The sequence below is a fragment of the Oreochromis niloticus genome, linkage group LG6 (genome assembly GCF_001858045.2).
Source record: "Oreochromis niloticus isolate F11D_XX linkage group LG6, O_niloticus_UMD_NMBU, whole genome shotgun sequence".
Taxonomy (NCBI): Eukaryota; Metazoa; Chordata; class Actinopteri; order Cichliformes; family Cichlidae; genus Oreochromis; species Oreochromis niloticus.
Genome location: NC_031971.2, coordinates 26554781 through 26579778, shown reverse-complemented (window position 1 = coordinate 26579778; position 24998 = coordinate 26554781). Strand labels below are relative to the sequence as shown.

The following is a 24998-nucleotide window of genomic DNA, read 5'->3' as shown; positions in this document are numbered from 1 at the left end:
TGAAAGGGAAGTGAACCAAGAGGTCGACTGTATTCTTTCTGAACCTCAGACTCACTAAGGAAATTGGCACTCACAAAGACATTTCCTAGAATACTTAAGGCAGGCTTTTACGTCATTGTTCACTCTGATACAAAATATCACTCACTTGCAAATACACTTGACTGTAGAAAAAATATTCTGCTGTGACTTTCAGGTAAACCCTTCATAATTACATTACTCAAATGTCCAGAGCTGCTGTGATATGTACACACACTTCCTGCTTGCCTTGCTTTGTCTTTCGTTTCCTCTTCTTCTTGATCTTGTCTCCTACCATACCTGCTTCTCTGTTCTACTAATTTATTCTTCTTCTAGGGAAACATCTACTCTGCTTACAATCAAAGCCCAAGCCAAACAAAGACACAGAACGGAATCAACAAAGCCTCATTGGAAAAGCAAAGGCTAGGGATGAACCGACTGACCAGTCGCAATTAAAAGTCATACAAACTCAGCATGAGTGAAGACCCATAGTTCAGCAAAGAAAACTGTGAGGGGGGACCACAAAAATGAAGAACAAATCACTTTCACCCAGCTGAACATGATCATTTAACAGAGGCTAGCGAAGGAAAAGTGGCTGAAGCTAAAGCAATCCACAGCTCTGACTCATCCACAAGCAGGCAGCCTTGGCAAGAGCCAAAGCATTGAAGCATACTGGAATACAAAATAAAGGTAATGGGAATGTGTTTCACCTAATTTTGTTTGGTAAAGGAAACTATGTCAACTTACTGCAGTTTGGGGAAACTTTTAAAGATTAATCATTTATTTTATTATGAAAATAGAAATTTTCACTGAAAAAAACTTGATTTTTGTTTGTACATGCTTAGAAAGAAAATCTGAATTTGTAAAAATCTGTATCTGCAGGTCACGCTTAAGGAAAAATCAGAATTGGACAAGAAAATTGCAATCAGTGCATCTCTAGATGGTATAATCAGGCCTGCTAATGGGAACAGGGATCGTGTCAAAGACAAATGTTAGGGCTTTTATTCAGGGTCAGAGTCATTTAAAATCAGGCAGTGATTCCCTCAACAGACTACTGAGTGACCTTAATTTGAAATTTAAATGGAAATCAATCTTGAGCGTTAACAGTGAAAAAAAAAAAAGTGTGCATCTCTGGTTAAGACTGAGCTTTAAATGCTAAATAAAATGTAAGAGATGTTGCTTTTGGCGTTTTGTTTTTTTTGTCATGATATCCAATTAGTAGTCAAGCATAAACACAGACCCACACAGACTGACAGGGAATACACAGATGCACATGTTTTTTTTAAACTTCCGTTTCTAATTATTGTGATAAACAGCTTTAGACAGCCAAGGCTAACTCTTACAAACGCCAGGACATCTGCTGTTGAGATAGCAGCGGCAGCATTTTGTAAGGCATACACAGTTGAAGCAGCCACGAAGGCACGATAGAGGATAACAAATCCCCTCAGTGCAGAACAAGAAAGAAGAGCATCAATCACAGTGACAGAGGACTATTTCCACCCATGTTAACTTATTTTAGAGAGAGATGTGGGCAGAGAGAAATATTTTGGAAAGAAGACGCAGAATGCTTGCTCAGTCTGCCTTCTCACATTAATGCATTCATTCATCATTACTACCTTAAGTAAAAGAGTGTGAGTGTGCTCGGAGAAGGGAAATAGCAAGGGGAGGATAAACGACCAAAAATTGTGGTGTTAAGGGTAACATGCACCGAAAAAAAATTAAGCTGCAAAAGTAAGCTTTTAGATTACACCTTCAGTTTAATGAAGTACCCTAAATCCACAAGCAGCTTAGTCTTCCAGGCCTAATGTCTCGCTCATCTCAGGCGTGTCTCACTACCTTCCCTATTTTTAACAGTCCTTTGCTAATCCATTCTCCCTCTCCTTTCCTTTCTTTCTCATCTTACTCTTTGTCCTCTAGCACTACTGCATACATCTCGCCATAATCCCAATCATTCATCATCATCATTCTATCACCTTACTTGCTTTGGCTTCTTCTCCCTCGTATGCAAGGATAAATGGCTGCCTTTCACTCACACACAGCCTCTGTCATGAATGGTTACTGTACAGCCTCAAATGCAACCTAAACGATACTGCGGTTAAAAAAAATGCTGTTATAATCAAAGCAAAAAGACTTACCTTCTTCTGGTCTCTCCACTGTTGCTCCAATTTGGCATCCAGACGATTGGCAGCTGTTGCCCACTGTTGTGCAAGTCGCCGGATTCGCCGCTTCATAAAGCTGAGGGACTCCTTACCTGTCCCAACCTGGTCCAGCAACACAGAGAGGTCTGTACGGAAGGCAGCCTGGGAATGTGATGGAGAGAGAATAAAAGGTAAGCTGGTAACAAAATCAGGTAAAGTGTAAGATTTGGGCAGCACAGGGCCCACATTTTGAGCTCTGTGGTGCCTGTTTTGTATTCTGCAGCAGCATGGGTGTTAAAAGCTTTGGTCATACTGCCAGTAAACACCATAGCTATGAAGGTATGTCATGTTAATTCACCATTACCTGCAAATGCAGGCTGGTAGCCAAACAATAAATAATTTTGCAATGTTTTTCTCCAGTCTGCAGCACAGAGGGACTAAAATTCAGTCAGCTTTAACACTCATAACGCACTAATACGTACCAGTACTACTGTTACTAGTACTAATAATACCACAAGTAATATTAAAGTACTTCTGTCAATGAAATATACAAGGAGCAGCTATGAGCAAATGCAGTCTTTCTAACTAATGCTTTGAGTTTTCTACTCCAAAAGCTTTGGCTCAGCAATGTTTTTATGAAACACAAAAATAGTTCAGTTATTTTTGTCAGGCAGTAGATTAGTCTTCATTTGTATTAGCATTCCGGTTAGTTTCTAAATATGTCGCTCTTAAGACAGTTAATAAAGGAAAGGGAAAAGTGAAACTGCAAACATTGTGCACGCATCACATTTTTAACTATTTCAAAGACTCATGATGTGGTCTGAGTGAGCCAGTGTGACTGAGAAAGGTGCCACTATATTCAGATTCAGTGCACAGTTATGTCCTTATTCCCTAATTTGAATTTCAAAATCCATAGTCCTGTATTACCACTGCACAGATTTGCACCTGAGGGCACCGTCAGGTTTGCTGTCAGAAAACGTATTAATTTTTTAACATTAAAAATCAATCAGTATTAGTAGCCGTGGATGAGGTCTGCTTTAAATAGGGAGTGAGCAGGGTTAGACACCTTACTCAACTGTAAGGTTTCTTCTGAAGAAAAGGACTGTTGATTTCTTTTGACTGCTACCCTGGACATTTATTAACAGCTCACCGACCTCAGGCTAGTTTTTTACATTTCTGTTGTTATTAACGGCAGCCTGAAATCATAATACAAAGGCTGCACTTTCAGACGAAATGGCAGAGAGAGAAAAACATTTTTTTGAAAACACTATAATTATAGTACAAACATGTCCTATTTGTCAGTTCCAGCAGTTAACTAACACAATATTGCTTGTCTAAAGCCATTTTCCCTCTGTGGCACGATGGTTTTCCACCATCTTGACTCAACTTTCTTTCCTCTACAAAACTTAAAATTTGATTATTTTTTTAAGTTTAAAAATAAAAAAGGTTTTGAATCAAGGATACAAGAAAGCTGAATCAAAGCAGATATTTCCAACCCTTAAAGTAAAAACCTTAGCAAACATAAATCTGGATTACAACCCATTTGCTATCTTAGGCTTGCACTGAATCAAAAGCTACTTCTCTAAACACGCACATCTTAATAAATAACTTAACAGCAACAACACCTTGCACTTTACATGCTTCCAGTACACAAGAAATCAGTAGAGCCTGCTGCTATCTTTGAGTCAGTGCTGCTCTGTCTGTCCTGCAGGAGATGCTTGTTATTAAGTCTAACTGACTGAGGGACAAATTAAAGTTTCATCCAAGAACATTTTATACCGAGGCAAGTAATTAACATTTAAGTATTCCATCTGCTGACCAGATGTTTGTTTAGGTGCCAACAGCGTGGAAAAGTGTTACAATAAAAGCCTTACAAGAAGTAAGTATCTACATATTGGTAACATGTTTTATTCATGTCATGAGATAAAAAAAAATTCTTTGATGTTTCACTATAAATATTCTCAACCATTGAAGTACTAGAAAAAAATACAGTCAAAATGGCTTGCAGAACTCCAAACCTCTGAATATCTGAAAGTTAAATACAATATATATGAACAGAGTGGCAGTACGGGCAATTTCTAATTTTTACTTCTGGATTTTTTGGCCCTTATTTCACAGACTTTTACTAAATTACTATTTTTTAAGCAACTGTCACACAGAGTCCCTTTCTGATTTTTATTAACACATCATCTTCACATTGCTGAGGATGTGTTAGTGAGCTAAACACTATATAACTGTACAACTGAACAACTTATTGAATAATGATACTTTAGGAAATTGATGGTGTTTATAAGATTACTGTAGACGACACAGCCAATGTTTTTTGGTTTTTTTCAGTTATGTGTGTAAATACTAATGAAAATTGTTGCCACAAGCTGGCAATTTTGTTAGATGTTTTGCTGAGGTGGTGAGCCAAGCATCATCACTTGTGGGTTTATTGTACATCCATCAGCTGTCAGTTGGCAGCCTGTGTTTCTAATAGCACTACTGCTCCCTTACTTGTCTCTTGGGGGACTTTGCTGGCTGCGTATGCTGGGTAGGGGGGCTGCTGTGGTTCCTCCAGGCCAGTGGGGGGCAGAACCACTCCACCTCACTCAGGTAGATGAGGAAAGAGCAGTCTGAACCATCAACACCGTAGAAGGCATAGCAAGGATCTGATGTCCACCGTGCACGCATCCACTGGAGGACACACAGGGAGAAATATGTATACACGCAAAAACAGAAAAAATTACTTACCAAAGATTTAATCATCTGACTGCAATATATTATATAAAACAACAATTAATAACTCACAACAGTCTTTCTGCAACAGGACAAAATAATGGTAACAAAATGTTTTTAAATTGTTTTCTATTAATAACTGCACATTTATAAAATTAGGAATTTCCAGATTAAGGTGTGACCAGCAGAGGAGCTTGGTCTGCTGTGTGGAAGATCAGCTGATGGTAAAACTCCTTAAGGATGTGTTGTTTAAGCTGGTTTTAAGCAGACTGACCACAGGTGCAAGCTGCTTTGAAACCCATCTCAGCTCTTTATTTCTTTTGTAAATGACGTAGTGTCATATTTACTGACACTGACGCCTGTTATGTTCTGTGCTTCTTTCTTCTTCTGGCTTTTCATAAAGCCAGAAGAAGAAATGGAAATCTAACGGCTGGGAAGTGTGCTTCATGTACGTGTGAGGAAGGTTGGGGAGGTCACAGTACAGAGCCATGCCGCCAAAAACAAATTAGTGTTGATAGAAATCTTGTTTTTTTTTTCTTTTAGATGCAGTATCTTAAAGTTTATTATTTAATTGGGTAGTTATACCCTCATTAAGCCCAAATCAACTAGTCAGTTTCACATAGTGAAATGAAGAGAACAGATAAATACTCACATCAACTTTTCCGGGACACTCTGGGAAGCGAGGGTCTCTCGGCACTTCACACTGACTTGACGACCCATCTCTCAATACTGAAGAGACACAGTGAGTGAACTTTTGCTTCTAGATTAAAACATCAATCTGTGATTCATAAGCTTCACATTTTACAGAAGATATTTACATTTGTAAATACCCGGTTAAATGATCAATTGACTTACGCCTGCTGTGAGTAAAATAAGCCACAATCACTGATGCTTCATTAGTCTACAGGCTTGCAGGCTTAGTTCACTTAAATCAGTTGGCTCTAATGAGAATATTTATTCTCCAGTGAAGATAACATTTCCAACAGCAATCAGCCAATGTAATACCATCTATCAGCTCATTTATCAGCATATGGAGCTTGTCAAAGTCTCTTTAAAATTGCAGTCTCGTTTCTGCTAATCGATTTATTTACTCAAAATGACTAGACGTGAACTCGTCTGACCCAAAGGCTGCCCTCTGAGAACCAAGAGGTTACAGCATCACTCACAGTAACAGCTTCATTCCACTTGCCTATGGATATTTCATAGCAATATTCACTTCCTTCCATAACAAAATCATTTACTGTTTATGTCATACATGCTGTGAAGTGCTCATAAATCTCTGTGGTTTTCCCTTTGCAGCCTTGCAACACATCTACTGCAGTGCACAATACTCACTGGGCCTGACAAAGCAGTCTGTCTCCCGCTGCCGCCAACCATTCTTCAGTTACGCTAGCAAGTACGTCTGCTCACTTAGGCTGCACACACTGCATTAATTGCTCCAATGACTTAGTTAACTGCCTCTGCTGCCGATGTGAGAAGAAGGGAAGACGGTGTCCGAGAAGAGAACCACTGCAGTTAGATTTTCTCCCTTTCCCCCCCCCTCTCTTTTAAATCCCCCCTTCTCTCCCTAGTTCTCTCTCCGGACCATCACATCTGTCTTCTCTCAGATTCTGTCTGTTTCCATTTGCCTAATGAAAAAGAGACATTTCTCTACATAAGTCTTCCCTGGGGCTTCTCTCCATCAACTGAAAACATACACGGATTGCCTGCAAATGTGATTACAATAGCAACCACTAAGGCAACAACTGAAAATGTGGTCAACTAACTAGATAAAAACTTGACTTCTGTCCCTGTTAGATGGAACATAAAAGCCTTTTCAGCGTTTGAAGGGAAGGAAATTCTAATCACGTCTTCTAACTCTGTTTCTCCTGTTGTTTCTTCTCGCACATGCCTGACCACGAGATAAATAAACCGCCACTGAGCCGTATGATAATAAAGTCTGCCGGCAGTGTTTCAATTCATCTGTGATTAGAGAAAGCAGCACTGTTTTCATTTTGGCGTGTGCCATTGTCCCTGCAGATGCAGAGGCGAAAACAAAAGGAGAAGTAATGCTCATTTATTCTCATGTAAAGAGTTGAGCAATTAGCCTCAAGAAAAAAGTAACAGAGGAAAGTGGGCGGATATTTGGTATTACTGCGGTCTTGATAAAAAAAAGTCTGTTGTGAACAAGACAACAGAAAACCACACAGTTGGAAAAGAGCTGACATTTACAGAGATGACCTCGCCTCCACTTCAGAGCTTCCATGATGATTCCATAGCCTGAGTTTATTTCTCTCGATTTTTAATTTACTGGAAAAAAAACAAAACAAAACAAAACATAAAAAACAATCTGATGTCACTGACTACAGAAGATTCTGGATGTCGACTCAAATCAAACCGCATCTCATTTTTTTTCTTCAAACTTTAAAGTTCAAGTTGGTGTTTTTGACTCTCTATTTTAATCTTTACTAGTATAACGACCCATTGTCCAAATACTTTCTGTTTCTGTTTTAATTAGTGCTGTCAGCGTTAATCTCGTTAAAATGACTTTAACGTCATAACCGCATTAACGCGGCAAATCTCCATTAGCGAGTTAGCGCAGATCATCCGTGTGTGGGGCTGCATGGTGTCAACGCATTAGCACGGTTAGCTCATTAACGTGTTGACGCTGTCCAGCCCCACGCACAGGGCAATCCGCGCTAACTCGCTAATGGAGATTTGCTGCATTAATGCGGTTATGGCGTTAACGTCATTTTAACTAGATTAACGCTGACAGCACTAGTTTTAATATTTTTGTGTCAGAAGGTGTCAGACAGAAGCTCTGCTAACTGACATGGTATGAAAACTGATTTGTGTCAGTGATCAAAAAAAAAAATCACCCAAATAACAGATGTGTGTGTGTTTCTGTTTCTCCTCGTTCCTTTGCATCTGTGGGTCTGCAGATTTGTCAGCACAAGCTGACAGCTGTTCATGTGTTCAGCTGTGCTTCAGGTTGCAAATTACTGATTACATTTCAGTGGCTGTTCTTATGCAGTGGTGCAACGTTTGCGATGCACTCTTCACATTGTGTGAGACCACGTATACCACCACTGGTACCAAGTGTCTGCCAGTGCCCTCCTCTTTTATGTGTAGATTTTTATTGTGTATAATGAAATTGTGTGCAATTGTGTGTTTATTGTGCATAATGCAAGCTCATTTCCCTTTGGGGTAACGATGTTAATCAATCAATTTCTTATTGTAAATCGTAAGAGTGGAGCAGGCTGGATGAGAGTGAGGTGTGTCTTGTATACTTATTTATTGTTCTTGTAACATCCCTGTGCTGTATATTAATTTATGATGTTGTCTGTAATTGTAGCCGATCTACGGAACAAGGAAACCAATGATAAGCTGGATTTTACTCATATGTATTGTAAACAAGAAGTTGAAAGCATGATGATAATGATACTGTACCTCTGCCTTGCACCATACTATTTTGCAATATCTGCTCCACCCTGATGGCCATGTTAGAGACATTCTGGGCGATAGCTTGGATCCTCTCCACCAGGCTGGCTGGTTGAAACCTGTAGACACCAAACACATGGACGTACAGTGAAGAAATGCAGACGATCACGATGGACAAATAGCAAAGTAGAGCACTTGTGTCACTTACACACCTGGCAGCAAAACATTCAAACAACCACTGCCATTCACCCCCATCTTGTGCATTGACATTTAGTCTCTTCCCTACTACATACTCTTCCTCCCTCCTTCCATTCATGGGCTAATGACCCTCCTCTTTTGTTATTCCCCTTTTTCACTTGTGGTTTCTACCTTTTTCCGTCCGATTTGTCGCCAACTCCCTTTCCTCTCTTGCTTTCCATTGCAACTCTCCTTTTTTTTTTTTTTTACATCTCAATAGATGTAGAAGTGTTAGTAGGGGATGCAAATTGGTAGACACATGGTTGGAGCGTGAAATAGGAAAAGACCTTCACTGTTAATACCACTTCCTCTCTGGGGTGTGAGACTTCCCATTCACATAATAAGATGTGTGGGAAATGTGTGCGTATTATGTGTATATGTTTCAGTTTTCATTCCCAAAACATTAGACTGCATGGTAGCACATCATACAGTGCAAAGCCAAGCCTGCACACCCACAATGCTGTGCCCATTATGTCCATTTAAATGATTCACTTGCAGCATGTGTCTGTGTATGCGTGTGCCTTCCTGTCTGACTGTATTGTCTAATCAGCAGATGGTATTAACCCTCATTAAAGCCAGAGGCTTGAATAAAGCACAATAACACATCATCAGGGAAGATGGTACAAATTATTGATCATATTTGAGTTTCCATATTTTATATATATGTGTATATATGTATATGTATATATCCATATATATATGGCATTTAGTATATCTATATATATATCTATATATCTATATATCTATATCTCTGTCTCTCTCTCTCTCCATATCTATATATCTATATATCTATATATATATATATCTATATCTATATCTATATATATCTATATATATATATATATATATATATATATATATATGTATATATATGTGTATATATATATATGTATATATATGTAAAAAAAAAAAACAACCACCCATCTCGCCCCTGCGGGCGATTTATCCTTCAAGCTCGGGTCCTCTACCAGAGGCCTGGGAGCTTGAGGGTCCTGCGCAGTATCTTAGCTGTTCCCAGGACTGCGCTCTTCTGGACAGAGATCTCCGATGTTGTTCCCGGGATCTGCTGGAGCCACTCGCCTATCTTGGGAGTCACCGCACCTAGTGCTCCGATTACCACGGGGACCACCGTTACCTTCACCCTCCACATCCTCTCAAGCTCTTCTCTGAGCCCTTGGTATTTCTCCAGCTTCTCGTGTTCCTTCTTCCTGATATTGCTGTCATTCGGAACCGCTACATCGATCACTACGGCCGTCTTCTTCTGTTTGTCTACCACCACTATGTCCGGTTGGTTAGCCACCACCATTTTGTCCGTCTGTATCTGGAAGTCCCACAGGATCTTAGCTCGGTCATTCTCCATCACCCTTGGGGGCATCTCCCATTTTGACCTCGGACTTCCAGGTTATACTCGGCACAGATGTTCCTGTACACTATGCTGGCCACTTGGTTATGGCGTTCCATGTATGCCTTGCCTGCTAGCATCTTGCACCCTGCTGTTATGTGCTGGATTGTCTCTGGGGCATCTTTACACAGCCTGCACCTGGGGTCTTGCCTGGTGTGATAGACCCCAGCCTCTATGGATCTTGTACTCAGAGCTTGTTCTTGTGCTGCCATGATTAGTGCCTCTGTGCTGTCTTTCAGTCCAGCTTTGTCCAGCCACTGGTTGGATTTCTGGATATCAGCCACCTCCTCTATCTGCCGGTGGTACATACCGTGCAGGGGCCTGTCCTTCCATGACGGTACCTCGTCTCCCTCCTCTTTCTTGGGTTTCTGCTGCCTGAGGTATTCACTGAGCACTCGGTCAGCTGGGGCCATCTTCCCAATGTATTCTTGGATGTTCGTTGTCTCATCCTGGACTGTGGTGCTGACCCTCACCAGTCCCCGGCCCCCTTCCTTCCGCTTAGCGTACAGCCTCAGGGCGCTGGACTTGGGGTGAAACCCTCCATGCATGGTAAGGAGCTTTCTTGTCTTTATGTCAGTGGCTTCTATCTCCTCCTTTGGCCAGCCTATTACCCCAGCAGGGTACCTGATCACGGGCAGGGCGTAGGTGTTGATGGCCCGGATCTTGTTCTTACCGTTCAGCTGACTCCTCAGGACTTGCCTGACCCTCTGCAGGTACTTGGTGGTTGCAGCTTTTCTAGCGGCCTCTTCATGGTTCCCATTCGCCTGCGGGATCCCCAGGTACTTGTAACTGTCCTCTATGTCTGCAATGTTGCCTTCTGGTAGTTCAATCCCCTCAGTTCTGACTACCTTCCCTCTCTTTGTTACCATCCGACTACACTTCTCCAGTCCGAACGACATTCCAATGTCATTGCTGTATATCCTGGTAGTGTGGATCAGTGAATTGATGTCTCGTTCACTCTTGGCATACAGCTTGATGTCATCCATGTACAGGAGGTGGCTGAAAACTGCTCCGTTCCGTAGTCGGTATTCGTAGCCAGTCTTGTTAATGATCTCACTGAGGGGGTTCAGGCCTATGCAGAACAGCAGTGGGGACAGAGCATCTCCTTGGTAGATCCCGCACTTGATGGTGACTTGTGCTATGGGCTTGGAGTTGGCCTCTAGTGTTGTACGCCACATCCCCATTGAGTTCCTGATGAAGGCTCTTAGGGTCCTGTTGATCTTGTACAATTCTAGGCATTCCAGGATCCAGCTGTGGGGCATTGAGTCATAGGCCTTCTTGTAATCAATCCAGGCAGTGCACAGGTTGGTCAGTCTGGTCTTGCAGTCTCGGCTGACTGTTCTGTCTACCAGTAGCTGGTGTTTTGCGCCTCTGGTATTCTTGCCAATTCCTTTCTGTGCCCCGCTCATGTATTGACCCATGTGCCTTTTCATCTTAGCCGATATGATGCCTGACAGGAGCTTCCATGTAGTGCTGAGGCAGGTTATTGGTCGGTAGTTGGATGGGACCGGTCCCTTCTTGGGGTCCTTGGGGATCAGGATCGTCCGACCATCGGTTAGCCATTCCGGGTGTCTCTCGTTAACTAGCAGCTGGTTTATTTGTGCTGCCAGACGCTCGTGGAGTGCAGTCAGCTTCTTCAGCCAGTAGGCGTGAACCATGTCGGGCCCTGGTGCTGTCCAACTCTTCATACTGGAGACCCTTTCTTGGATATCTGCGACTGTGATGGTTACTGGACCCTGTTCAGGGAGGTCGCTATGGTCTGCCCTCAGATCCACTAGACACTGAGCATTGCCGTTATGGGTTGTGTCCTTCTCCCATATGCTCTTCCAGTATTGCTCTGTCTCCAGCCTTGGTGGTGCTGTTCTCTTATTGTTCCCTTGCCACTGAGAGTACACCTTTGCTGGTTCTGTGGAGAACAGTTGGTTTATTCTCCTGCCTTCTATCTCTCTGGTGTACCTCCTCAAGCGGCTGGCCAAGGCTGTGAGTCTTTGCTTGGCAGTTTCCAAGGCCTCAGGTATGGACAGCTTGCTGTATTTCTTATGCACCTTCTTTGTCGCACCTTTCTGCAACTCTGTTAGTTGGCTAACCTCCCTCCGTGCTACTTTGATCTTGCCCTCTAGCCTCCTTCTCCATGGAGGGTACTGCCCCTTGTGGCTGTTCAACTTATAGCCAAGCATCTCACTGATCACTGCTGCCGTATTGTAGATCAGCTTGTTAGTGTTGGTAATCATGGTTGTAGGTATCGTCCGTAGTGCTGCATTCACATCATCTAGCAGACCTTCTGAGGGTACTTCACGTAATCTTGGTAACCGGCTACGGGGGATCCAGGTTTCAAGCTTGGCCATGATCCTATTTTTCAGGTCAGTTCCTCTCGCACTCAACAATCCTTCTCCTATCGCACTTGGGGCTATGTACCCAATCTCGGGTGGGGGTGATGATATCTCCCCTCTGACCTGGCGTCCTGACTCCTCCTTGCCGTAGCATTTATGTTGTACCTCGTCAATCTCTAGCTGTGAGAGCAGTCCCTTCTTTCGAATGTTGGAACACTGAGCTACTAGTTGTTTCGCCGTCATTGTGGATGTTGGGTATCGAAGAATCCATAGGTCCCTCATCCTATTCATGTAGCCCCTTCCGCCAGGGTTACTTGCGTAGTAGCATTCCAAAAACGCCCTGTTTTCGTCTCTTGCCCACCGATGCCTTCTTGTTCCAGTAGCCCACTTATATATATGTATATATATGTATATATATATATATATATATATATATATATATATATATATATATATATATATATATATATATATCCGTTAGCGAGGATCGCTAACAAAGATTTGCTAATGCGGTTTTGGCATTAACGTCATTTTAATGAGATTAACGTTGATAGCACAAATATATATATAGAATCATCACGTCTGCTGATTTAACTTAATGCTAATAACAGCAACTAAATAAATAATAAATGATGGGGCAGAGGGAATATGCGAAGAAAATGTTTTTGTTGCTTTACAAAGTGTAAACAAAGAACAAGACAGCCATCAAAGTCACAGGCAGTCTCCACGCTCCATTAACATCTTTGTAAGTGTCACTTGTAAGCTTCAGTACGTATGTTTGCACCCTCTTTAATATGTTCACTGCAACAGAGAAGCAATTATTTTTAGGGGCATGTATATTTCAGGGACAACAGCTGTTGCCAGAATGCAGAAAAATTGTAAAGTGAATTGATGTGTAGTGGTTTGGTTAGGTGAGGTAAAATTTTGGCATACAGCACACTAACTTGTACGTTTGTCTGAATAATTCACATTAAATGCAAATGTGGAGTTACATTTTTCTTTTCAATAACACTCTTGAAGAGTCTGTACATGTTTGGAATATTTTTCATTTTACATAATTTCTGTTTTTCAAAAAATCCAGTTCTTTAAAAACATTTTAAAGAAACATCCATTATTAGACAGTAAAAGTGAGTTTCGCTTCCAGTACTTGAGCTAATGAGCCACCATCCCAACTCCATCCATCTATTCATCCATCCATCCTACTGCTAGTATGTCACCATCCAGTGTCCAATAAACTGTACCTGCAGATCTATAGATTAACCAGCACGACCTATTTTTAGCATTCTTTGCCAAGACCGGTGACCGGTGTTCATTTCAAGCATGTGTAAAACATACACAGTGGTGTGAAAATACTCGCGTCGCCACAAGGTAACATGTCATTAGCGTAAGTGATGACACAGAGTTCACCAAAATAAAATATGAGGGAACCACTGCAAAAATGTTCATAACAACAAACCTAATGACCTTCACCCATGGACATTTTAACCACAAGTCAGTATCTTGAGCAGTGAGGAGTTGCTAGTGGAAAAAAACTTAAAGGGTTATTTGGTGAAATTATAAAGATACTGGAAAATTACGCAAGTGACTTTTATTTGTTTTAATACATAAATTTTAATTTTGTTTGATAAAGCACAATATGTCAAGTAAAGGTGGGCGTACAGCAGTTCACTTTTGGTTAATTATTAGTAACTATTTCCAGTAGCAGAGCCATTATTATCTGTTGTTTCAAAGAAAAAGTCGTCTCCAGTGCTCACATTACTTACTTAGCTATGCTTATGCATTTTATAATTTTTTTTAATGTCAGTTTTGTAAAAAAGGATTTTAAACTAGAGCTTAATTAAGATCAATTATTGCATGTTTTTTTATTGCAACAAATTATACTCCGCACACCTAACAAACTACAGAGAAAACAGTATCCACTGTATTAACAAACCTTTCCAAACACACTTAACTGAATGCGCTCTGTAGCAGTTATAATAAGAGCTTACATCAGAACTAATTATGATTTCACTCCTCTGTTTCATTGAAGCGAGGCAAATACACATTAGTAAATTGCATCAGTTAAACTTATTATCTTACATTGTCTTACAATGAGAACCAGGATCATCTTAGGTTATAAAATTCGACTGAAACATTAATATTATTTTAGAGAGGATTCCACAAAAGTTTCCAGCCGAAGAAGATAACACAGTGCTTGGTAAGATAGGTAACCCCTCTTATGTAAAGCTCTCTTTGGGGGGCTTAACTGTGCAAGTTTGCCTCATGGAACATGACCTTCTAATCTCAGCTCTAATTTATGCTACAGTGTAAACTAATCTCGAGAGATGAACACACAGGGAAGGAGAAAAGGAGGCAGCAAGAGCGGGAGAAACTAAGGCAGAGATGTGGATGAAAGAGCAATAGAAGCAGCTTGCACAATGTGATCCAGATAGGGCAAAAGCAATGAGGAAGACATACATAGACTGGGAGAGTTGAGGATAAAATGGAATAACATTGGCATGAAAGGAAAGGAGATCAACCATCCACAGCAAACAGACCATGAGTGCCAGAGGGACCTTTATGTTAAGGAAAGAGAGGATAAAATAAAGACATCCCCTGTGCCTTCACGAGGAAGCAGACAAAACAGCTTGACTGAAACATTAAACGATGATTATGATCAAAGAAGTACAAGGATATACATATTTGATGGTCGTCTGTTGCACGCTACTCGCAATAAAGCTTCCTCCCGTTTGATGAATGTAGACAGTTGGCTCTTTTACAAATGAGCGGAACAAGACAGAAATGAGGAAGCGCAAAGGGAAAACAAAACGGGAAGAAAGTATAGGGGGAGAAGAAACGAGAAGAAATTCACAGATGGATGCCAAGTAGAAGTAGAACACTCTGAAAATGAACTGGCAGCAAGAGAAAATCAATGTTAACTAGAGGGAGGCTTTCTAAGGATACAAATAAAAATCTGTTTTCATGTACTTATTTCTCTCTCCCTCCCATTCTACTTAATGACTTCATCCTCTTAAGGGAAGAGGACAGCTCTGGCAGCATCCCATCAATGAAAGCTATCTGAACAAAAGATCCACATGACAAGGTGTTAGCTTGTGGGTTTGGCTGGTGTTTTTTTTGTTTGTGCTCATGTTGTCTTATGCCACACAATTTCATGGTGTTAATAGACCAATGTTCACAAATACAGACTGGCATATATGCCTATACACATGTATAAAGGCACAAATAAAGTGCTTGTGCCACCAAACGATTGATGAGTTTGAAGAAAAAGAATATGAATTGTATGCTATGATTTTTGCAGTCATCAGACATGAATACCTATTGGAGATTTTAAGGAGCCTTTAAGTTTCTTGAAAGCATTTCAAGAACTTCAGAAAAAAAAAAAAGAAGAAGAAGAAGAAAGCATTTCACCTCTCATCTGAAAAGCTTCATCAGTACTAAAACGAAATCAGGTATTTAAACCCTAGTGGGAGTTGTTCCTTTAAAAGGGTCATTGACCCACTATTGATCATGTGCCTCATCAAAAGAGCTAAGGTGTGAAAAACCATTGTGAGACCTTGACTCACCCTACCATGTGACCCACTGAGATCACCTGACGCAAGTTGTGAGTGGGCATTAAGGTGCCTGGTCTCAAACCTGCATTGTAGGTGGAAGACGGTTGGTGTTGTAAGCCACCCCCCTGTCCAAAGATGGTCATTCACAGTGGAGATAGGTGGCCTCTTTCACTCCTCTTTCAAACCATCTGTCCAAAATGTGAACACTGGCATCCTCGAATGATTGGCCTTTATCTTTTAGATGCAGATGTTGTGCCATGCGTTTATTGAGTGGCTGTTTGGTTTCTCCAATGTAGAGGTCTGAGCATTCCTCGCTGCACTGTACATGTTAAACGTTGTTTAAAATGTGTGTGGGAGTTTTGTCTTTTGGATGAACCAGTTTTTGTCTGAGGGTGTGGGTCTGAAGTGCACTGGGATTGCATGCTTTTATAAACCTGCTACAAGGGATGACCAGTGATGAAAATGTTGTTCTATTTGTTATTCTATATGATATCCTACTCTTCTGTAAAGAAGTGCAGTCACTTTTTTTTTTACAAACTCCTTAGATTACCACAACCTGGACGACTGAGAACAAGTCAGAGGACGTGGACATTACAGACACTGTCGTATCCCTGATAGTTCAATAACATTGAGTAATATTGGCAGACTGATACTCTTAATTGAGATCATTCTTTGGCAGTAAAAATTCAAAATCACACTTTTTTTTCTATAAGCATCTTATAGAAAAAAAATCCTGCTCCTCACATACAAGATCTTAAATAATCAGGCCCCATGTTATCTTAATGACCTTGTAGTACCATATCAAGGTTACCATAAAGTAACTAAAGAGAAAAATCAAATATTTTGAAGCTACTGAAGTATTCCTGTTTCTGTTCATTGACTACTAAAAAAAAAAAAAAAAACTCAGAGGAAGTGAATCCAGGAAATTGATTAAATAGTCGTTTCTTTGCTGATTACTTCCAATAGCTGTTGTAGAAAGAAGGCCCCATCAGTGAAGAAGTGTAGCTACTGATGGAGCCTAGATGCTCGCTTAAGGGAGGAGAAATTGGTAAGGCCATGCCAGAGTAGTGATCATCAGAGTGTCTATGCCTAAGGGCAAACTTACCAATCTAGCGGCTTATTCACTGCACAGTAAAACAGAGTGAATCAAATCTGCATCCTTTCCCCCTCCCTCATCTTCACCTCCCATTTCCTCTGTCCCTTTCCCTCCCTTCGCTCCGTTTTGTACTTTAATGAGTGGCTGCCCTGTGGGCGAATCATAGGCTGGGGCCTCAGACATCAAGTCCCATTCACTGCTACATTGGAGTGTGTCAGCACCAATGAAGCTCACATTGTGATGGGACTGCCGCCCAGTGAATAAGTGTGTGAGTGTGTGCATGGGTGTGTGTGTGTGCCTGTCTGGCCTGGATTTGGGATATGTTTTTATAAAGTGCTTTCCTCCCATTTGCTCCTCTCCCTGCTGGCAAAAATCACACTTTACCACGTCACTCATTCCCAATTTCCTTGCTGACACACATTCACTCATTCTGTGTAGAGCAGCCGGAAGAGAACACACAGAGAGAAAAATAGGAACGTAGAAAGAAAAGTGAGACATAGGTATTTAGAACAGGGCGGAAAAGAAACACAGAGAGGGGAAACGATTGAGTGAATGAAAATTACTGAACGAAAGAGGGACGTTAAGTCATCAGTGTTGTGATAGTCACTCTGGTGTGTGTGCATATAGCCATAATTTCTGCAGGTGCACAGATCTGTGCACTGGTCTCACGATCAAACTGCTTTTTAGCAGGAATGACCTCACATTAACTAATATGTGCACACACACCACACACATATTACTCTCCATCACAGAAGTTACGATTACGAATACATGGTTGTGTATGTGTGCCCATTTCTATCTGCCCACCACTTTCCTTTGTTTCTAGCATCCTTTCGTTCTGCATGCTGAATCAAAAAACTTTCATTCCTGCTATCACAACTCCTTCACTCCGAGGGTCTCCTTCTGAATCTGAAACAAACAACCTTCCAAAAAACAATAATGATTAAAAAAAAAAATCAATGTTTTTTTGTGATAACAATGTGTTCTGGATTAGATTTTATATTACTCACAGAGCACTAGTGCTGAGGTAAACTTTGTAATGACAGAATTAAAGAAAGTTGCACTGCTTGTAGAAAAGCTTGAGTCAATCTCTAACGTTGATTTTTTTTTTCTTGTCTATTTTGTGTGTTTGCTCTACAGCATGACCAATAGAAATTGGCTGCTATCCTTGCCTGACTTTGGCATACCTAAAATATACTGGTGTAAATATGCTGCAAGGCTTTAGGTATGAGTCACACAGTGACCCAATACCTCAAACTACTTTGTGAAAATTGTTGCATTGAAAGTAAATTTCTATTACTGATATCAAACACAGCTGAAATCTATTGTATGTGCAAAACTGCTCAGTGGGTTTTGGAAACCAGGAGACACTGTAATGGAATCTTTTTTATTTCTAATGAGTGGCTAAGCGAAGAGCCAGTAAGATATAAGACTTCATAGAGTCACAGGAAAATAGTTTTCACATGATTATATCTCCTACTTTACCCAAATACACCCAAGTCCTTGCATTTCCTCCTTGGTAGGTTTGTGGAGCACCAGCATCTTTTCATGTGTTCTACATCCCTCATGTGTTAAACAACAGACATAGAGCAAACACAGACTTTCTTCTGTCCATAACACTTTCTATGTATCTAAGTTTAAGTTTTGTGTCACTTCATGTTGAGGACCTGTTAGGTGGCCTGCTTCCTTAACAGAACACTTTGATGTAGTTGTCTTGTTGCACACCGTTAATCAACCTTTCTGACTATCCCGGCTCAGGCAGTTTGTGTCGTTCTCTTAGTAGGAAGTGGCATACCATTATATGGTTTCAATTTTATTTCCCACATGAATAAATATCCAGAACAAGAATTTGAAAAGAAAGTGTTTTTGGCCATTTTAATACTATAATTGAACATACAGAGGCTGATGCTTCATCAACTCACCAAATTCAGCACTTTAATTACCACAAAGTTTTTCAGCTGTTAAAACATAATTTTGTTTTTTTCCCCTAATGATCAATTAGCATTTCAAAGCATATCAAATGATAAACTTTCAGAAGTAACACAACGTTCCAACAGAAAACCGGAGTGATGCTTGCTGAGAATAGGCCTACCACTATGCAAATACTCCACTCAAATAACTCCTGTTGAATGAGACTATTGACAATTAAATGCCATTTTGATTTGATTTAATATCATATTAGATGAAAACAAATGTGCGTTTTTAAAAAAAATTTTAGTGACCTTTTTTAGCAGTAGCGTTGAGCACTAAATTGAGTAAATTGGGAGAAAACACAGCAAACACCTACTCACGTCAAATTGAGTAGGTGTTCCAGGTTAATTTTGTTAGCGTGATTGCAGCAATCACACTCAAAATGTTGCCCTGTTGGAGTTTTTATACTTTCTTTTACTCAGTGGTTAAAAAAAGAAAACAAAGTTACTGTTTTGGTGTTTTCTGAATACGTATTTAAAAAAAATACAACAAACTAAAACACTTCACAAAACAATAATAGTACTGACCAGACACTATTTATCGGTGTGGCTAGAGAAACATTGCTAAGATTGATTCGCTACCATTCAGATATATAATAACTAAATGCTTTTATAATGCTCATACACTCCATATTTTATGCCCGCAAGACAAATACTTTTAATTAAATATACATCTGTTTTAACATGCCCAAAAGACCTCAACCATAAGGCACGAGGAGGCATCCTAATCAGATGGCCAAACCACCTCAGTTATTTCCTGTTGACAAAGAGGAGCAGCAGGTCTGGTTTGACCCCTCCTTAATGACAGAGCTCCTCACCCTCTCACTGTGGGTGGGCCCAGAAACCCTTCAGAGAAAGAGTGTTTGTACCCACTGGGTTCTTATTGCTTCACTTACTACCCACAGATTATAGCCACAGCTGAGGGTAGGATCGATGATTACCGCAGATGCTTTACCAATCTGTCTGTCAATCTCCCACTCCATTTTGAACAAGATATGAAGATACACTGGATGTACAAGTACAACTGTTGTAATGTCATATGCATACTGTGTGCAAGTATTATATTCATTGCCATTAGGAATGCAAGAAAAAAAATCAAGAAGGGACCATTATTACCAGTGTATGCTTGTCACATAAGAACCAAATTAATAATTAATAATCCACAACTAAATCTCCAAAATCTTATGGAGACAGTGAAATTTGAAAGAGATACTACAAGGTGGTATCAGGGGAGAATGCAGCTAAGAAGCCTTGGATGGCAGTCTGTAGGAGGACTTTGAAAATCAAGAAGAGGAAGTGAGTCAAGGCAGAGACATGGATTAAATGGTGGAAGCTGAGGAAGGAAAAAGTGTTGCACAGAGTTCAGGGAGGAGTTGAGACGGCCTCTGGCAAGAGTTACCAGATAACTTGAAAAGTACAACTATAGTACTGAGAGAAAGTGCCAACAGAGGGGTTTGGTGTACTCTCTGGACAGAGGAATGAAGACAAGGTGACTTTGTGGTGAAATTAGGTACGAGTGAGTAAAAGAAACTATTCAAAGGAAAAGGTTAGCAAAGAAAACTTAGGATAGTCAGGGAGATGAAGAAAATAGACAGGGATACTGGGAGGCTAGGCCTGCAGCAGAGAAAGGAAAAACCTTCTGGTGTTGTATGTGAGGTTGAACTCTAACAAAGGAAAAAAGACTTGTATTTACTGGCTAGACAGAGAGATCAAGATGGAAAGGATGTGCAGCAGATTAGGGTGATGAAGGATGTGGATGGAAGTGCACTAATAAGTGAAAAGAGTGTGTTGAGAAGCTTGAAGGATTACTTTGAGGAGCTAATGAATGCAGAAAATGAAAGGGAGAGAGAAAGGAGGACAGATGAAGGACAGTTAATGAATTAGGAAGTGCAGAGAATTAGTAAGGAGTAAGTGAAATCAGCTATGAAGAAGATGAAGAGTGGAAAAGGTCCAGATACATACCTGTGGAGGTATGGAGATGTTTAAGGTAGTGGACTTTTTAACCAGACTGTTGAATAAAATTAAAGAGAGTGAGAGGATACCTTAGGAATGGAGAAGAAGTGCAATGGTTTTCAAGAACAAGGGTGATATGCAGAGATGAACAAAGGGGTAAAGCTAATGAGCCATACCATGAAGCTTTGGGGAAGAGTTGTTTAAGCTAGGTTAGGAAGAGAGGTGACAACTAGCGGGCAGCAGTGTGGCTTCATGCCAAGAACGAGACTGCAGATACAATGTTTGCTTGACGAGACAGGATCTGTGGTACTGCATATGAAGGTGGTGCAGGACACATAAAAGGAAGAAAATGAAGAAGAGAGTCCAGACAAGGATGAGTGGGTGGAGATTATATCTCCAGGGTGATCTGTGACAGAAGGATAGCACCATAGGGGAAAGGTGTCTGGTTTGAAATACTGTGACGCTGACAAAAAGAGTTAAAGATGTATAGATTTTCATTGGGAGTGACCAGAATGCACAGGCTTAGAAATGAGTACATCAGAGGAACAGCTCAGGTTGAGCAGTTTGGAAACAAAGTTATAGAAGCATGGCTGAGATGGTTTGGACATGTGCAAAGGAGAGATAGAAAACATATTGGACAAAAGATGTTGAGGTGCTAGGCCATAGGAAAGACCACAGAGAAAATTCATGGAGAGAGTTAGTGTAACAGAGGATGACACTACAGATACACTGAGATTGAGGAACATGATTCACTGTGTGGACCCTAAAGGGAGCAGCCAAAAGAACTAACTTCAGCATCATAAAATAATTTGTGAAACATAATCTATTTCTTACACCAATAATAATTTGCTGTCATGCAAGCTAACGCCATCTTTTATTCCATTTTTCACAAAGTAGTTTGAAGCATTGTGTCGTCGTTACCACTTAATGTCTACATCAGCTGTGACTAATACATTATAAATTCATTAAAAAAAGCTCTACTTATACAAAAATAATATTGGGACATACAGTGAAACCACCAAAACCTACAAAAATACCATCTGTAAACTTTTGGTCATACTGCCCAACACTGCGTGGAGATGCTATTTAACTCAGTACCAGACTGTGCCAGTACTACGGTAGTTTGAGGCCATCGCTTGATAAAGTATGACCACATTATCTCCAAAAAACAAAGATGTGATCCAAAACTATTGAACTATAACCTTGAAATTCTCAATATAAAGGTTAAACAGAATCGGGCAGCCTTGTTGGAATGAAATCCCCAGCATGAACTTATTGCTGGCACTGTGAATCAAGCTCTCACTACCACTGTACAGGGACCAAATAGCCTTTTCTTATGATTCAGTTATCCTAATTATGTATTTGTGAAGCATAATCACTTGTTACTACATTTTTAACTAATTTAGAGAGACCCTGCAGTACATCTATTCATTATTTAGCTGTGATGTTGTGAGCTGACAGCAATTCTAGTGCTCAAGGGCAAACTGGACTAAGTATTTAAAACAGGATTGTGACAGCATTGATTTCGGCTCATGTTTAAAAGCAATTACATCTTGCCCATAGTATAAGTATCTATTCACCCCCTCAAAACAATGCCCTTCAGTAGAGTAATACATGAATACCATCCTACTTTGAGTCCCTGACAATATCCAGAGTTATACTCTCAGCAGGGTACTTCTCAGTAATGGCCTAGGAGTAGAACGGCTACCTCCACATTAAACAGCCCATTACTAGACATTGATTGCAGTTAACACCAACGTCAGACTGTATTAATCGTTCCATTCTTCCGCTCGAGTGCCTCTGCACAGACCTGAACCTGAGTGCTTATCTGGGATCATTTAACAAGGTTTGAGGAAGTGAAGGGATTTCTGTCAGTGTGTATCACATCACTCCTGCTGAGTTTAGTCTGGCTGTTTGAAAATGAAAGTTGTAAATGAAGTGAACGTTATAGAAAGAGACAAATCAGATGTTTCAATGCTAACGGGGCGAAGAGGGGAGCAGTCTGATAAAAGCTAGAGCAGCAAGGTCATGCAAGACTTGTCTGTTTCCAGCAGTGATTTTGAGTTACCAGTCAGCAATTTCCACAAGTGGCTGTAGGAGGGGGAAAAGGGAGAGCAAGCACCTAAGAGCTAAACACAATATTGCAAGGAGTAAAAAAGAGAGAAGACAGAAGTCACAACTATAGTGGTGACAGGGAGATGCTTTACAGTGTGCATGATAATAAGTAACTCATCCTAGCAACTGCAAAGCCATCTGGACATACAAGGGAAGATGACCCTGGAGGGGAAATTGGTCAAATTTAAATCACAAAAGAGGATCTACAGTACCACGAAAAAGTCTGGGACCACTTGTTGTTTCTTTATATATTGCTAAAATATAAAGAAATGAAGAGGAAAATGGGAAATAGTTGAAGTGAAAATATAAATGGAAATAAAGTATATAAGGCAAAAACACAGTTTATGTAAATCTATCGATCTTGAATTAAAGTATATGATATGACCAGCATTATTCTTCAACACAGTCTGCACTCTCTCAGGCAAACTCTTATGTAATTTCTTTAAGTAGTCCTCAGGAATAGTTCTCCGGGTTTCTTGAAGGACATCCAAAGCTCTTCTTTGGATGCTGGCTTCCTTTTGTTCCATTCTGTCAACATGAACCCACAAGCTTCAATAATGTTGAGGCTCAGACTATGGAGAGGCTGATCCATGACTGACAGTGGTCCATTGTGTGTTTTTCTATACAGGTATGCCTTTTCTGCATCGGGAGTGTGTTTGGGAGGACTGTCATGCTGAAAAAGCCGTTGCCAGTCAGATGCTTCCTAGATGGTATTGCATGGCGGATCACAATCTGATTTTGTACTTTTCTGCATTCATAATTCCATCAATTTTGACACTTCCTATTTTATCCTCTATTTGTACAGTTTGAGACATCTTTCAAGGACACACTGCACACCATGCCAATATAGGCCCAAAGAGCTCTTCATTTTCAGCTAATTGTAAGTAGTTTTCAGCTAATAGCTCTTTGGGAATCAACTGATTGGTATCTGTGCCTGTCAAATTGTGGAATATTTGGTATTTTTTGTACATTCAACTAAAAACATAGGAACAAATGACATGTTTTTGAGAAAGGCTGCTACTAATACGGTGCCTAAAAATACAATTTAAAATTGGTTCTTTTCAATGCTGGCTCATCCTTCGTATTAGTTGCTTTTTTATGCTTTAATGACGTTTAATGTCGTAGATCGGTGGTGAGTGGCTAAAATACAAAAAAGACCCTTCGTCTAAAAATGGTCAGATATAAGAATTAAACTGAGGATGAGTGAAAAACACTTTGAAGGGCCCTCAGAAAGCCTTTCAAAGTGTTGAAAGTGGTTACAACAAAGTCTGGCTCCTTGGAAGCAAAACATAAAGAAATGATGGGAGTCTCAAGACTGTTGCACAGTACTGTACTATATATTTTTTAATCTATTCCTCGAATTTCACATGTGCCACAAAGTATAAAACTCAGACTGATAACAGTGGTAACAGTGTTTTTATAGGAAGAAACCTTTGTATGTTGATTAATAAAACTGACAACATGGAGAATTTCTAATACACTTTTCTGTCCACTATATATCACTCTTGATATTTGCAGATGCAGTTTCCAAGACAAAAAACATAACATAAATCTGTATTTATTAATATATAATCACTATAAACATTTATGAAGGACATTACGTAGGAGAGGTGTTCTGAATAGAGTAAACTGTTAACACACAAGAACTGTAAGAAGAACTAAAAGCACTGAAAAAACATACTGTACCTGTTTATGGCAGAGCTGAGCTCATCCAGGCGCTTTGCGTCAGTGGTGGAGGTGTTGTCGAGTTTGGACAAACTGTCCATCCTTTTTAGAATCACCTCCAACATGTCGCTAATCTTCCTCAGCACACCACGTGACTCCACGCCTCCCAGCACTGAGTGGAAAGACAGACGTGAGACAGGAGATGAATGAAAGCTGGACAGTGAGTACATACGAAGCTTGCAGAACAGCACGCACATTAATCATACAGCCTCCAGCTCTTCTGGCTCATCATACTGTAGCCGATTTTGGCTGTGTTCTTGTTTTGCACAACTGTCACGATGCACTTGACTACAATGACGATCAAAAGCAAAGTTCCTTCTGCTAA

General features: G+C 40.4%; 1 protein-coding gene across 2 annotated transcripts in view; it reads right to left on the bottom strand.

Annotated features, from left to right (window-relative positions):
- Positions 1–24998, bottom strand: part of LOC100696723 (alpha-1,6-mannosylglycoprotein 6-beta-N-acetylglucosaminyltransferase B) — a 121234-nt gene that overhangs the window by 61420 nt on the left and 34816 nt on the right. For both annotated transcript variants that reach the window (XM_005470000.3, XM_005469999.3), the window contains exons 3-7: positions 24635–24785; positions 8304–8413; positions 5527–5603; positions 4653–4832; positions 2151–2315 (exon numbers count right to left, since the gene is read on the bottom strand). In XM_005470000.3, coding sequence (XP_005470057.1) covers positions 2151–2315; positions 4653–4832; positions 5527–5603; positions 8304–8413; positions 24635–24785 — 683 coding nt within the window. The remainder of the gene's footprint in view (positions 1–2150; positions 2316–4652; positions 4833–5526; positions 5604–8303; positions 8414–24634; positions 24786–24998) is intronic.